This window comes from Fundulus heteroclitus, chromosome 17 (assembly GCF_011125445.2).
Source record: "Fundulus heteroclitus isolate FHET01 chromosome 17, MU-UCD_Fhet_4.1, whole genome shotgun sequence".
Lineage (NCBI taxonomy): Eukaryota > Metazoa > Chordata > Actinopteri > Cyprinodontiformes > Fundulidae > Fundulus > Fundulus heteroclitus.
This window is the reverse complement of record NC_046377.1, coordinates 25,906,006-25,919,123: the sequence shown is the minus strand read 5'-3', so window position 1 is coordinate 25,919,123 and position 13,118 is coordinate 25,906,006. Positions and strand designations below refer to the sequence as shown.

Below are 13,118 nucleotides of genomic sequence, written 5' to 3'. Positions count from 1 at the left end.
CAGTGTGAAGGTTAGCACCACAGGGAATCCAGGAGGATTACCCACTTCAGAACTTCAGAAGGGACAATACACCCCTCAACAATGAGCAAATGACCACAAGTTCTAAAAGGATCGTTTCTAGAGGGTTAGCAATGATCTAATAATCCAGGAAAAAATAATCTGCTACAGACCTTTAGAGCTCCTATTTATCCAATAAGGCCAAGAAGGGGGAGCAACGTTCACAAATTTAGGAATCGTGACTATAGCATAAAATACTGATAGAACAACTTTCAAACTCTTAAACGTAGGATAAGGGCTGGACGATAATTCAGTAATAATTCATAACAGTTTTCCTTCATTTTGCATTGCAGCTAATCATGTGGGTTATTATTACAGTTATTACATCCTCCCAAACAATCACAAACACAGACCCTTCACAGAGTTCAGAGAAGATTGTGTTGCTATTTTTCTTGTTTAAAAACCTGCAATTTTGGTAAAAAAAATTGGTTGAATAAAGAGTTGAGTTTGAATTCAGTGTTCTTTATCTAAAAATAGGTGATTAAGCAACAGCGTAAAATGGCCAGGCCTGCACTGAAAATTTATGTTTTAAACTTTTGATCAAAATGATTTCTATTTTATCAGTATGCTGTTTTTGACCAACCCCAGTGGGAACTCACATCGGATTATTTGGAGATTCCATTTAATCCAAATCATTTTGATTTAGCAATTATGATCTGCTGTAGAACCTCAGCATTTATATTAAGGTCTAGACCAGAGGTCACCAACCTTTCTGAAACTGAGAGCTACTCCTTTGGTGTTGTGTCACACAAAGGGCTATATAAATTTTAAAATTGTTATTTTTAAATCTATATAAATGCAAGTGGGATTAAACAAGAAGAGTAACGGAATAAAAGAACGTTTTGGTAGTGGATTGTGCTTTTTTTAGAACAGGCTTGTCATGGGCACCACATGTGGTCCTGGAGGGCTACTTGGTGCCTGCAGGTGCCATGCTGGTGACCCCTGGTCTAGAGGGATAAGAAGGTTTGGATTTCTTCTTCTGAACAATTAACACAACAAGGGCTCCATGGGTCATCCCAGTCTTAGTAGCTCTAGTAGCGACCAATCCCATAAAGCTGGAGAGGGCCTTTTACACCATCAGCTCAATGACTGGCAGTTTGCTTTACAACTCCCAGAGACATTAATTTTGGACCAGCAGTCTCCAACCGCAGTCCTCACGAGCCGGTGTCCTGCAAGATGCATCTGCTTCGACACAGCTGACTCAAACATGAGGCCATTAGCAGCGCTCTGCAGCGCTGGGCTGCTTGCTAGTGAGGCAGTTTAGCCATGTGATGCAGGGGTGTAGAGCACGGGACACATCTAAAGGCTGCAGCACACCGGGCCCTCTAGGAATTGAGTTGGAGACCACTGATCTAGAAGGACACGAATATTTGGTCTTCACCAAAAGGCTAAAGTTGTGGGACTAATTCACTAACGACCATGAATGCTAATTGAAAACTCCCCACGCATGTACCGTTCACATTAAAGATCAGAAGCAATCATAATGCTTCTCTGCTTTCAAAATCAAAGAGGTACCACAGACTTCAGCTGCTTCCTCCAAATGTTTAAGGTAGATGACAAGAGCACAAAAGCACACACTGCAAAAACGGATCTAAAAATAGGTAAAATGTTCTTAAAACTAGTGTTTTTGTCCTAGGTTTGAGCAGGTAAATAAGATTATCTGCCAATGGAATGAATATTTTGACCCCTAAAATAATTAGATATACTGCACTTGAAATAAAACGATGGAGATGAATTGTTCCTATTTTAACTGCAAAAATCTTATTCTATTAGCAGATCATCTTATTTACCTACTCAAAGCAAGGAAAAATACAGTAATTTTAAGAGCATTTTACTTATTTTTAGTTCCGTTTTTGCAGTAATTCGACTTCAGACCTCAAGAGGGAGCTTTCATTTCTAGATTATGGGGCTGTATTGCTGTTCCAGAAGTTCTAGAAGGATGAGTCGGTGTAGGAGTCCAGGTACGCTGATCCTCTGTGATCCACTTCAGTGGAAATGTAGATCTAACTTTGTGCAATGGACACCGGCCAAAAGGTAGCGGACAGATGAATACAAAGACCCTGTTAAGTACTGGTGGTCTTCAGGAGACGCTGCCCTTTGTTAGCAGATATGGATCCTTGGTAGTTTGGGTTTAGCGGCACAAACCGTTTGACCAGCTAGTAACCCCTGAAAAATCCAGGTCAGTTTAAGGATAGCTGGTGACGGCCGCCTGTTTCTGGGCCAGCCGTCGCAGCTCCTCCCTGATAGCCTTGATGAGAGAGGCGGATGTGTGGGCAGACGGGGAGGCATCCTCTGGTGGGTATTCTGGGGTGGGGGAGGTTAAGAGGAGGGGTGGAGCTGATGGTTCTCGTAATGAAGAACCGGGCATTTGAAAAATAGATGAGGAAGAGAACTCAGGGAAGGACAGCACCTAGAAAAACACAAAGATAATTTAGAGCACAGAGAATTGGACTAAGAGTAGAGCAACTTTTACCCAACGAGGTCTTCCCTCCTGCTGAAGAAAACAACAGACTTTATCAGAAAAACAACAAGGCTGACTGTGGTGCTGTCCACTAAAAGTAAAGTAAGAGACCTGCACATGTTTGCTGTCAGTGCCACCACTGGTAGGCGAGAGCTGGTTTTTATAGATACTGCAGGTTTGAACTTTTACAGTCACTGGTCTCTTAGGGTGGTAATGATTCTGGAGCTTTTTAATCCTTTCAGAGTTTTTTGGGTCCAGTCTGAATTTAGAAGTACCCTGCTACGAACCATGTCCTACACCACAAACGTTTCTGTTAAGGCCCAGTTCCACCGAACGGCAGCGGCCGTCTGCCTTTCCCTGCAGCCGCCCGTCTCTCTGTACTGAGACTCAGAGCACCCAGGGGAGCTTTCACAGAGTTGTCCCGCAGAAAGTAGCTGAAGCTCGGTCAAGCCGCATGCTCCATTCGCTGACAAAGCAACCTGCAGCCATGTAGTAAGCACACAATCAAACTGATGAAAATAATATCCCTTTTTAACATTTTTAACACGTTCTTCCCGCCATGGTGGAGGTAAAAGATCTCAGCGGATGAAAACAACAGTATGGTTTGGCATATGTGGCCAACCTGGAAGCTCCCTCGGCTGATAGGCCTGACCTTTGCGAGCAAATCGGCTGCGCCTCTCCGCTTCTGTCACTCTCCCAACACACGGTTTAGCAGAGAGAGAGGCTGGGCCTCGTTTTACCGTCTCTCTCTCTCTCAGCACAGTTACAAAGCAGAGGACAGAAGAGAGGATCTGCCTTATTTTATCAAATGTGTGATTCAGATATTTATGCTGGTGGATTACTCCTTAACAATATCCAAGACAATCTTGTATGTACAGTTATAGAAACATTATTTGTAGTTTTTTCTTTTAATTATAATAATAATAATCCATATTTTTTTATTATTTCTTTAAAGCTTCAATGGTGCTAACAGGGAGGGTGATGGGGGCTAAAGCAACGCCCAGGAGGCGTTTCCCTCTTCCTGATTCCTTTCAAATCACTAAAGTGGGCAAAGATAATTGGAGCGGGGAGGAGCCGAGTTGGAGGAGTGAAAACAGGCGGCCAGTGGAACTGTGCGTTAAGTGCCAGTTAATCAACTTGGTCTGGATCTGATTGATTTCATGACTTACGCTCTCTCTGCTACCTCCTGGTCTGGACAGGTCCTGGTCGGAGTGCTGCTGGTGCCAACTGGAGCCAGTGGGTCCAGACATGCTGCGACCTACACCAGGGTACGCACCGATCTGACTGGACAGACCCACCTGGGTCAGATGGTGCAACTGGGCCCCTGCAGAGTAAAAGGTTCAGACAAGAGACGAAATTGATTATTTTGTCAAGAGAGTATTAACCATTGCCAGCCAATGCGCTGGTAGAGCTGGCATCAAGAGTATGGAGACTTCTATTTCAAAGATCAGAATGTTCTTAAAATCTAGCCTCATGTACCTGTGCTGCCCCCTACAGGTCGGGGTCTGGAGGATGAAGGGGGGTCATCATACTTGCCCCTGTTGGAGTAAATGGATTCTTGCAGTTGTTCTCCAGCAGGAACGTATCCTGCTGACCCCAGGCCCTGCCTGAATGGGGAACACGCCAACGCACACGGTTAGGGCTGAATAAAATTCAGTCTACAGACCTGGACTTTCTCTGAAGTGTCCGATGCTGACCTCTGCAGCAGACCCTGGATGGAGGTGGGCGAGATTCCCAACTCTGCATATCTCTGCAGGGTGTAAAGACAAGGAGAGAAAAAAAAAAATCAACATTTCATTTTTAAAGTTTTTGACTTTAAAAATGAAATTTGAACTCACAACCTGTGGAAAACAGGTTGTGAGGCTGGCTAAGAGATCAGCTATGGAGCGCCATCGCCCATGCAGCTCACCACGCCGCTGGCCTGTGAAGATGGTGACACCAAGGCGAAGGCGTCATCCAGCAGGGAGTGCATCTGCTGCCGCGCTTCCTCAATGGAAGGCTGTGGGGGCATATAAGGAGGTGGAGCTGGGGCCGGGTCAAAGACCTCATCAGTCGGGGAGGGACTGCCGTGGTCTGGAGGCAGGTCAGGGTCCGACTGTCAGAAAACAGCAGAAACAGAATGTTAAGCTGTGACAGGATCCACAAAGAAAGTCTAAATTTAAACTCACATATGCAGGACAGCACATAAACATGTCAAATTACCAAGTGTCACAAAGATCCCATCAGGACTTCATCAGAGCATAGCTCACCTAGCACACCAACCGCTCATTACATTATGGCCGTAGGCCTAAAACAAACAGCCTTCACTGATCTTTACTGATCTCATCATATACTCGTGGACTTCTAAAGGCCAGCTGTAGAACCTGGCTTCAACCAATCAGCAGCAGTCCTAGGTGTTGGCAGGTGGAGGCACAGGGGCTTCATGTGTTAGTTTGTCTAGAGCACAACCACAAGTCTTCAATTTGATCGAGAGATGGATAATTTGGAGGCCAAGTCAACACTTCAGAGACCCACATGAAAAGTAGGTCCAAATATCCCCCCTGAACCCTTCAATGAAGAACTTTTCATAAAGTTCCACTCGCCATGCTATCTGCTCATTGCTTGGTCGACTGATACTTTGGGTTCATCAGATTGTTGCTCGATTTTGAAACAGACAAATGACACATTTTCTGCCCCAAACCAAAGGAAAAAAGCATGTTTCCAGAAGGATATCATATTTATCACGGTGACACAACAGACTGGATTGATTCTGATGGTTAACTTTAGTCTGCGTCAGACTGGCGACCTGTCCAGGGTGTACCCTGCCTCTTGCCCAGCGAACGCTGGAGATAGGCACCAGCAACCCCATGAGGGATTAAGCGGGTCAGAAAATGGATGGATGGATGGTTAACTTTAGTGTGTCTCACCATGTACGCTACATTGTTGAGTCCTGGGTACTTTCTGTAGGTGGCGCTCTGGTCTGTGAGCAGCCGATCTCTGTCTGTATCTGGAAGACTTCCCGGCCCTTGGTGCGGCCTCCGGCCCCGAGGAGAGCGCCTCCCTCTGGGAGGAGAAAAAACAAACAATAAGAAAATCTGATTCAGTTTAGAACTGGATTATCTAACTATACAATCAAGGGCAGATTTGAACCTTAGCGCTGAGAAAAAAATGAAATGTATCTCAATCAGATTGAAAATCCTCAGTTTTCCGAGAGTCAAAAAGTGCTATTATAGATAGAGAAAAAAGCAGAAGGATAAGAACCTGAAGCTGAAATATAGAAGAAGCTCTAAAGTTGAACTGATAACATTGATTTCTCAAAGGAACCAAAAGATTAAAAAAATTCTGATACACTTAGAGATAAATCCGACAGACTGTATTCTGTCTGAAACAACTCTCATCCTAGGTGTCCGACCTTTTCCTGGAGTCAGCAGGCGTGGGGGGTAAGGCTCCGTCGGCCTGAAGGATGCAGTCCATGTGGTCGTGGGCAGAGCTGTAGAGTCGCTGCGCCGCTTCGCTCTGAACCGGCCCATCTCCGAACGCATCCATGATGTCGTCCATAGACGGAAACTCGCACTGACCCCGTCTCTTGGCACGCTGCCGCAGTTTGTTCCTGTGATGCTCGATCTCAGACTTGTGCCTTAGCGCCACCTGCTGGACCACAGCAGCAATGCTTTGCTATGACCGAGTTCACATCGAGGACTGTGGGTGGCTTCTGTGAATGACGTACCTCTGTATTGACCTTTTCAGTGAGGGAGGGGCTTGGCTGTGAAGGAGCGGGGACCGCGGGCGGACTTGGTCGTGGCTGCATGGCGATGAGTTGCACCTTGTTGGCCTGGCGGCGGGTTCCGTCTGAAGAGCCCCGGGAGAGACGGTCTACGTGGTCAAAGATAGAGGATGAGGAGAGAAGTTCATCTGGACCACTGCCTGACGGGACCACTGTACGAGGGGTAGAGGAACAACCGGCCCGTTAGGAAGACATTCAAACACAGAGTCTGTGACTCCCAGCAGGCACCTCGCATAAAAACCACAGAAAAAATAGCTTCTCAGAGATTATTTTGGATAGATAAGCCAGCATACCTGGAGAGGATTTATTTTGGCTAGATTTGGTTTGACTATGATTGCAGAAAACCCAAATACAGCAGATCAAGCGTGGAGGTGGAGGAATGGTACTGTGGGTTTTTGTTTTGCACCCACAGAACCTGAGCTCTAAAGTACAAATGAAGTTCAACATATCCAGATTTCCTTTGAGCTATTTATTTTAACTACTCCAAACACTAAAGATTGCTCCAAGGTAGAGGATATGTTGAACCCCGTCATCAGTCGTGAGTCAGGGTTCCTGAATCTGGATTGATAACGCTGGAATATGAGGAACAATCATGATGAAAAGGTCACTGTCTACAAAAAATCATTTTGGTAAAAGCAGCAAATTAATTATGTTATGAATATTGCAGCTTAAAATGAAATCTTGATTCCAACATTTATTAAGTGCAGATTTTTCTGCATTAAAGGCTGCAGGTGTCACTTATTGGATTTCAGAGCAAGTCTCAATCTCAGCCTCTGAGCAAATAGCCGACAAAAGCCTTTCAGCGTCAGGAGAGCTATTGTTAAAGCTATAGTTGCTAATCCTGTTCACAGAAAAGATACTGCACACAAAAAAATCATTCTCTATGGGAGCTACAGGCCTGTAAAAACTCTAACCAATCTTTGCCGTTTGGTCCAAAGAGCAGGGATTGGTCAGAGTTCTGGTCCTGTTCTCACCCTCCTCTGTAAAACTTCCCCATCAGCAAACTTTAAGGAAACCCTGTGTAGAGCAGGTGGAAAGCAGGTCAAAGCTTTATGTAAGCGGTGAGGTTAATAATGAGGTCAGTGATGCTTAAAACACCAATGAGGTTTAAACATACCCATTTTGCTCCTCCCTTCATTTACGAATGCAGTAAATAGAAATAAGAAAAGTTAATTGACAAAAATTAACGAGTTCATCTTTCACAGAAACCAGCATCCTAAGGTTCGGCTCTTCTACCCTCTCGCTTCACTTTCTCATATCACCAAAGGTTCACATAATGATTTTTTTTACCATTTTTGGGCATCTTTCTGTGGTGTTTCCCCTCAGTGGGCGTGGCTACAGGTCTGGTGCTTTCCTCTGCAGACTCCCTGCCACTGGACTGGTCACTTCCTAACGAGTCACCGTCTGACGGGCTGAGCCTGTCGGGGAACAACAGCTCAGGCTACCGTACAGAACAGGCACATTACCAGCACTGCTTTTAGCTTTAGAGAAGGAAACTGGTTAGTTGATAGGTGGGAAAATGTTCTTGTGGTCTTTACTTAATGGTTTAGAGCCATTTCAGGACATCAGAGATACATCTGCATCGTCTTTTTGGACTTTAGGAGAATCATTTTACACTTGAAGGACATTTTAAAATGATGAAAGTTTCTGAAATGTTTGGGAATCTGCTGTATAGAAGCTCTCTGACCTTCCTCTGCGGCGACTGTAGCGTGCAGCTTTGGTGGATGATCCTTTGGATTTGGGAGTGTTGAGGTCACCGCCATCAGAGGGCGTGGCCTCCTTCATGGGGGCGGGCAGTGGGCCGGCCTCCTGGATCACCATGATGTCATCTTTACTGTGCTGACCGAGATGGAGCTTGGCAAAGTCAAAGCCTTTGACACTGGGAGCTTGAAGCTGCAAAGGACACAGAGTCAGCCATGAACCTGCTTATAGCTCCTTCATGGGAGACCTGACCACTTCAGGTTGTACCTTCTGCCTCTGCTGGATGGTGTTGATGGCGTCTGGCTGAAACTCAAGCTTCTCAGACCCACAGAGTTTCCAGTAGAGGATGATGATAATGAAGACGGCCAGCAGGACAGGGACTACAACCCCTACGATGAGCCAAATGCTGCTGCTTTGAGTCTCGGCCGGAGGGACGGAAGGAGTTTCTACCGCTGGACAAAGGCACAGGAACAGGTGAGATGTATCAGATTAAAACAGTTTGAGAGCAAACAGAACCTCTGTCTTTTCAGCAGATTCAGCCTAACTCACGTTGAGCCAACGGCCTCTGGACTCGGTGTCCAAGGACAATGGCGGCCCTCTGAAGGTCTAGCCGGTTCATTGTGGCGGCGGTGACCTCGGCCGGCACCCTCTCCCCACCGGGACCCTCCACAAAGTAAAATACCTCCAGGGGCCGATCTGGCCCCGACAGTCTGGATATCCGCACCACCTGACACAAAACACATGAGAATTGTTAGAACCATACTTTCTTGAGAGACGGGTCCCACAACAGATTCAGGAAGACCTGCATCTGACTGGTCTCTGCAGATTCTGGTTACCAGTACTGAAAAGAAAAACAAACAAGTGCTTCTGGTTTTCATTTTAAAACATAATTATATAATATGAGCGAGTTTCTCTTCCAAATGAAAAGCCAAGGTGTACAACAGCAAGCCCTGGATAAACTCTGAGATAGAGTCTTAGCTGAAGGAGAAGAAAGGGCTTTTCAGAGCGCCCCGTATGGCGGTTTGACAGCAGTGGAGAGCCGCAGCAGCTCCCATTGGCTTATTCACCGTGGGAGGCGGAGCAAGAGGTCAGACCAGCAATCTAACCTTTATCTGGTCACATCATTAATTGTTCTTAAATAGGCTATTTTTATTCCACTGTTTAACATCAATATTTAAAGGCATACTATGCAACATTTTTCAGTTAATTAATGTGTCCCATACCGTTTTGGATGATTAAATGAGTCATTTCAGGTCGAACAAAGGTTTTCTCGGCCGCCCTGGTGGTCTGTGGGGGAAATACCGTACTTGCAATTGCAGGAGCTCACGGCCCGCACCCACAGAAGTCTGGCTTTACGGAGAGAACTCCATGTGTTTTTGCCCTGCTATTCACTATATGCACGCGCGAAAGCAACAACAAAGAACCGCGTGTTAACGTCAAATAAACATGCAAGCATATTGAGTTTTATTATTATTATTATTTTTTCTTTCTTTTTTTTATGTTGGCGAGACGCTACCGCGGCGGCGGCCTCGCCAAGATAGCGCTGCGGAAACCCTGATGTTCATACCTTCACTGTGTTAGTCATTGTCTGTACTGCCGTTTTTTCCACTTTTCGTTGCGTTCGCCTGTCTGCTAAGCTCAAAACAACCGCGCCTGGCTTGATGGAGAAACCAGAACAGCTGAGCATCTTTACGACAGTGCACTTTTACTTTCGCCCTCTGGGGGGAGCATCGCTGGAAAATCAACCCCGGTTGCATAGTATACCTTTAATATTTTACCAGAGTATGCCACATTATTAATAGTGTGCAATATTTACTCTGGTATTTAATTTGTTATTTTGGCCTTTCTGATAAATCTCATCATCTCCTGCGAAATAACTAACTTTAGATTAGATTAGTTAGTTTTTTTCAGTATTTTAAATTGTGTGGAAATTGTGTGTGTGTGTTTTTGTCACTGTCACGCCTGAATTTATCCAGTGTGGAACAATAAACAAATTTCTTATCTTCTAACAATAATTTAGCATCTATTCTATATTTCTGGTAAAAACAGGGGTGAATACCAGTTTATTTGACTTTCTTTCCCTGTTTAAAATAATAAGAACATACATTTTCTGCTTTCTAGAAATTACATATTTCCTATAGTTAGACTGGCGTGTAATTCTTGTGACTCCTGGAAGTGCTGTTTTCTCCTTGGCATTTAAATTTATAGAGAAACAGGCTACGCACAGCAAACACGGAGTAAAACGTTCTTAAAGTTTGTGTTTTGGTCCTAGATTTGAGCAGGTTAATAATATTATCTACCAATGGAATGAGTATTTTGACCCCTTAAATAAGATAATTAGATATAATGCACTTGAAATAAGATGAAGATGAGTTGTTCCTATTTTAAGTCCAAAATCAATTGGCAGATCATCTTATTTACCTGCTCAAATCAAAGACAGATACACTCGTTTTAAGAGAATATTACTTATTTTTAGTTCTGTTTTTGCAGTGCGTTAACAGGAAGAGAACGTGACGCCAAATGCAGAGAAAACGTTTGCCTACATCAGTAGTTTGACCTGGGATGTTCTAAATCTTCATCAGTCTGTGAAAGAATGTGCAATAAAATATATCTGTGAGGTTTCAATTTTCAATTTCAATTAAATTTTTATTTATATAGCGCCAATTCATGAAACATGTCATCTCAAGGCACTTTACAAAGTCAAATTCAATCATGTTATACAGATTGGTCAAAAATTCTGCGACTGACTGGCGACCTGTCCAGGGTGTACCCCGCCTCTCGCCCAGTGAACGCTGGAGATAGGCACCAGCAACCCCCGCGACCCCATGAGGGATTAAGCGGGTCAGAAAATGGATGGATGGTCAAAGATTTCCTATATAAAGGAACCAGTTGATTGCTTCAAAGTCCCGACAAGCAGCATTCACTCCTGGGGAACCGTAGAGCCACAGGGAGAGTCGTCTGCATTGTCCATGGCTTTGCAGCAATCCCTCATACTGAGCAAGCATGAAGCAACAGTGGAGAGAAAAACACCCATTAGCGGGAAGGAAAAACCCTCCAGCAGAACCAGAACCAGGCTCAGTATGAACGGTCATCTGCCTCGACCGACTGGGGTTACAGAAGACAGAGCAGAGACACAACAAGAGCGACAAAAAAGATAGAAGCTCACATTGATCCAGTAATCTGTTCTACATTAGATGGTAATAGCGGGTGATCTGTCTTCTCTGGATGATGTCATAGTTAACAGAACATCAGACCAGGTGTACCTACTATGAAGAGAAAAATTACAGAAAACAAAAAGTTAAAAGCTGAAATAACAACAAACAATGCAGATTGGAGAGCAGTAGGAGAACTCAGCAGAACTCAGAGATAAATATAGCTGAGTGTCATCAGCACAACAGTGGAAATTAATCCCATGCTGTCTGATATATATAGTAAAGAGAATTGGTCCAAGGACTGACCACTGTGGTACTCCACAGGTGACCCTAGAGTTTAAAGAAGATTTATTATTAACATGAACAAACTGGAATCTGTCCGACAGATAAGATTTAAACCAGCCTAATGCTTTCCCCTTAATCCCTACAGTATGTTCAAGTCTTTGTAGGAGAATATTGTGATCAACTGTATCAAATGCAGCACTGAGATCTAACAGGACAAGTATAGACACAAGTCCATTATCTGAGGCCATGAGAATATCATTAGTGACCTTCACCAGAGCTGTTTCAGTGCTATGATGAGCTCTGAAGCCTGACTGAAACTCCTCAAGTCGGTCATTGCTTTGTAAATGTTCACAGAGTTGATTAGCAACTACTTTCTCAAGAATTTTAGATAAGAAAAGAAGATTAGATATAGGTCTGTAGTTTACTAACTCATCTTGATCAAGAGAAGGTTTCTTAAGTAAAGGTTTAATAACAGCTACTTTAAAAGCCTGTGGTACATATCCATTTACCAAGGATAGATTAATCATGTCTAAAATAGGACCACTGATCAGAGGGAATACCTCCTTAAACAACTTGGTTGGGATTGGGTCTAACATACAGGTAGAAGGTTTAGATGAAGCTAAAATTTTAGATAGCTCAGAAAGCTCTACTGCTTCTAAACAGTTCAGACACTGTGCAGGTTCTAAAGATTCCTCCAATGCTGCCTCACTTACTGAGGACGAGGTAATCATGTTTGGGAGGATGCCAATTATTTAATTTTTAATGGAATCAATTTGGCCTAGTGGTTAGAGCACAGAGCTTCGGTCCCAGAGGTTCTGAGTTCAACTCCCACAAGCTTCCATTCTGGGTCCCTGAGCAAGACCCTTAACCCCCAATTGCTCCCCAGGCGCCGCACAGTGGCAGCCCACTGCTCCCCAAGGGGATGGGTTAAGATGCAGAAGTGAATTTCTCCATTGTGAGATCAATAAAGTCCAATTATTTTTTTATTATTATTTTTATTTATTTTATTTATTAAGAATCCCATAAAATCGTTACTACTAAGAGCTAAGGGAATGGATGGATCAACGGAGCTATGACTCTGTGTAAGTTTGGCAACTGTAATGAAGAGAAATCTAGGATTATTTTTGTTAATGATGAAAAATATGCTGCTATGTTTGACCGTTAAAGGCTTCAATATGCATCGAGGCATTTAGCCTTCAATTTCTGTTTGTATTTTTCTGTATATGCCCCTTAAGATAAGTGTGGGTGTACAGAGAGGGAAAGAAAAAGAAGCTCACAGTTTAAGTTAGATGTTAAGCTTTAAAAAGAAAATCTGATTTTTTTCCATTACTGGTTACTGATGAGAATATCAAAAGAAAAATGCATTGACCTTGAGTCCTGTATCTCTAGTCTTGGTTACCTTTTCAAAGGTGAGACACAAGCTGTAAAAAAACTACATATCTCAGAGGTAAGAGGTCAGTAGAGCTCAGCAGGAATTTGATGAGCAGATAAGGTTTGAAAGAACCTAAAGTTAAACTTTTTGGTTAGTTCCTACCTGCAGACTGTTGTTGCCCACTGCCGTTGCTCTCCTCCAGCGCCTCCTGCTGGTCTCCAGCAGTCCTTCCTCCAGTAGGAGAGCCAGACGTCTCTCCAGACGAGCTTTAAAGCTCCTCTCAGCCACCTGCTGCTCCTGAACGCCCAGCAGAACTGAAAGACCACA

At 44.0% G+C, this 13,118-nt stretch overlaps 1 protein-coding gene across 2 annotated transcripts in view; it reads right to left on the bottom strand.

The window, feature by feature from the left end:
- Positions 1-1,842: 1,842 nt before the first annotated feature.
- si:dkeyp-27e10.3 (UPF0606 protein KIAA1549) overlaps positions 1,843-13,118 on the bottom strand; it is a 31,022-nt gene continuing 19,746 nt past the window's right edge. The window contains exons 8-21 of one of the 2 annotated variants that reach the window (XM_021323661.2): positions 12,954-13,105; positions 8,532-8,709; positions 8,250-8,434; positions 7,969-8,174; positions 7,572-7,699; positions 7,399-7,413; positions 6,225-6,433; positions 5,910-6,148; positions 5,425-5,560; positions 4,428-4,613; positions 4,216-4,268; positions 3,998-4,125; positions 3,688-3,842; positions 1,843-2,467 (exon numbers count right to left, since the gene is read on the bottom strand). In XM_021323661.2, coding sequence (XP_021179336.2) covers positions 2,243-2,467; positions 3,688-3,842; positions 3,998-4,125; positions 4,216-4,268; positions 4,428-4,613; positions 5,425-5,560; positions 5,910-6,148; positions 6,225-6,433; positions 7,399-7,413; positions 7,572-7,699; positions 7,969-8,174; positions 8,250-8,434; positions 8,532-8,709; positions 12,954-13,105 — 2,195 coding nt within the window. In that variant the 3' untranslated portion in view covers positions 1,843-2,242. The remainder of the gene's footprint in view (positions 2,468-3,687; positions 3,843-3,997; positions 4,126-4,215; positions 4,269-4,427; positions 4,614-5,424; positions 5,561-5,909; positions 6,149-6,224; positions 6,434-7,398; positions 7,414-7,571; positions 7,700-7,968; positions 8,175-8,249; positions 8,435-8,531; positions 8,710-12,953; positions 13,106-13,118) is intronic. The other variant, XM_021323662.2, reaches the window with a different exon arrangement.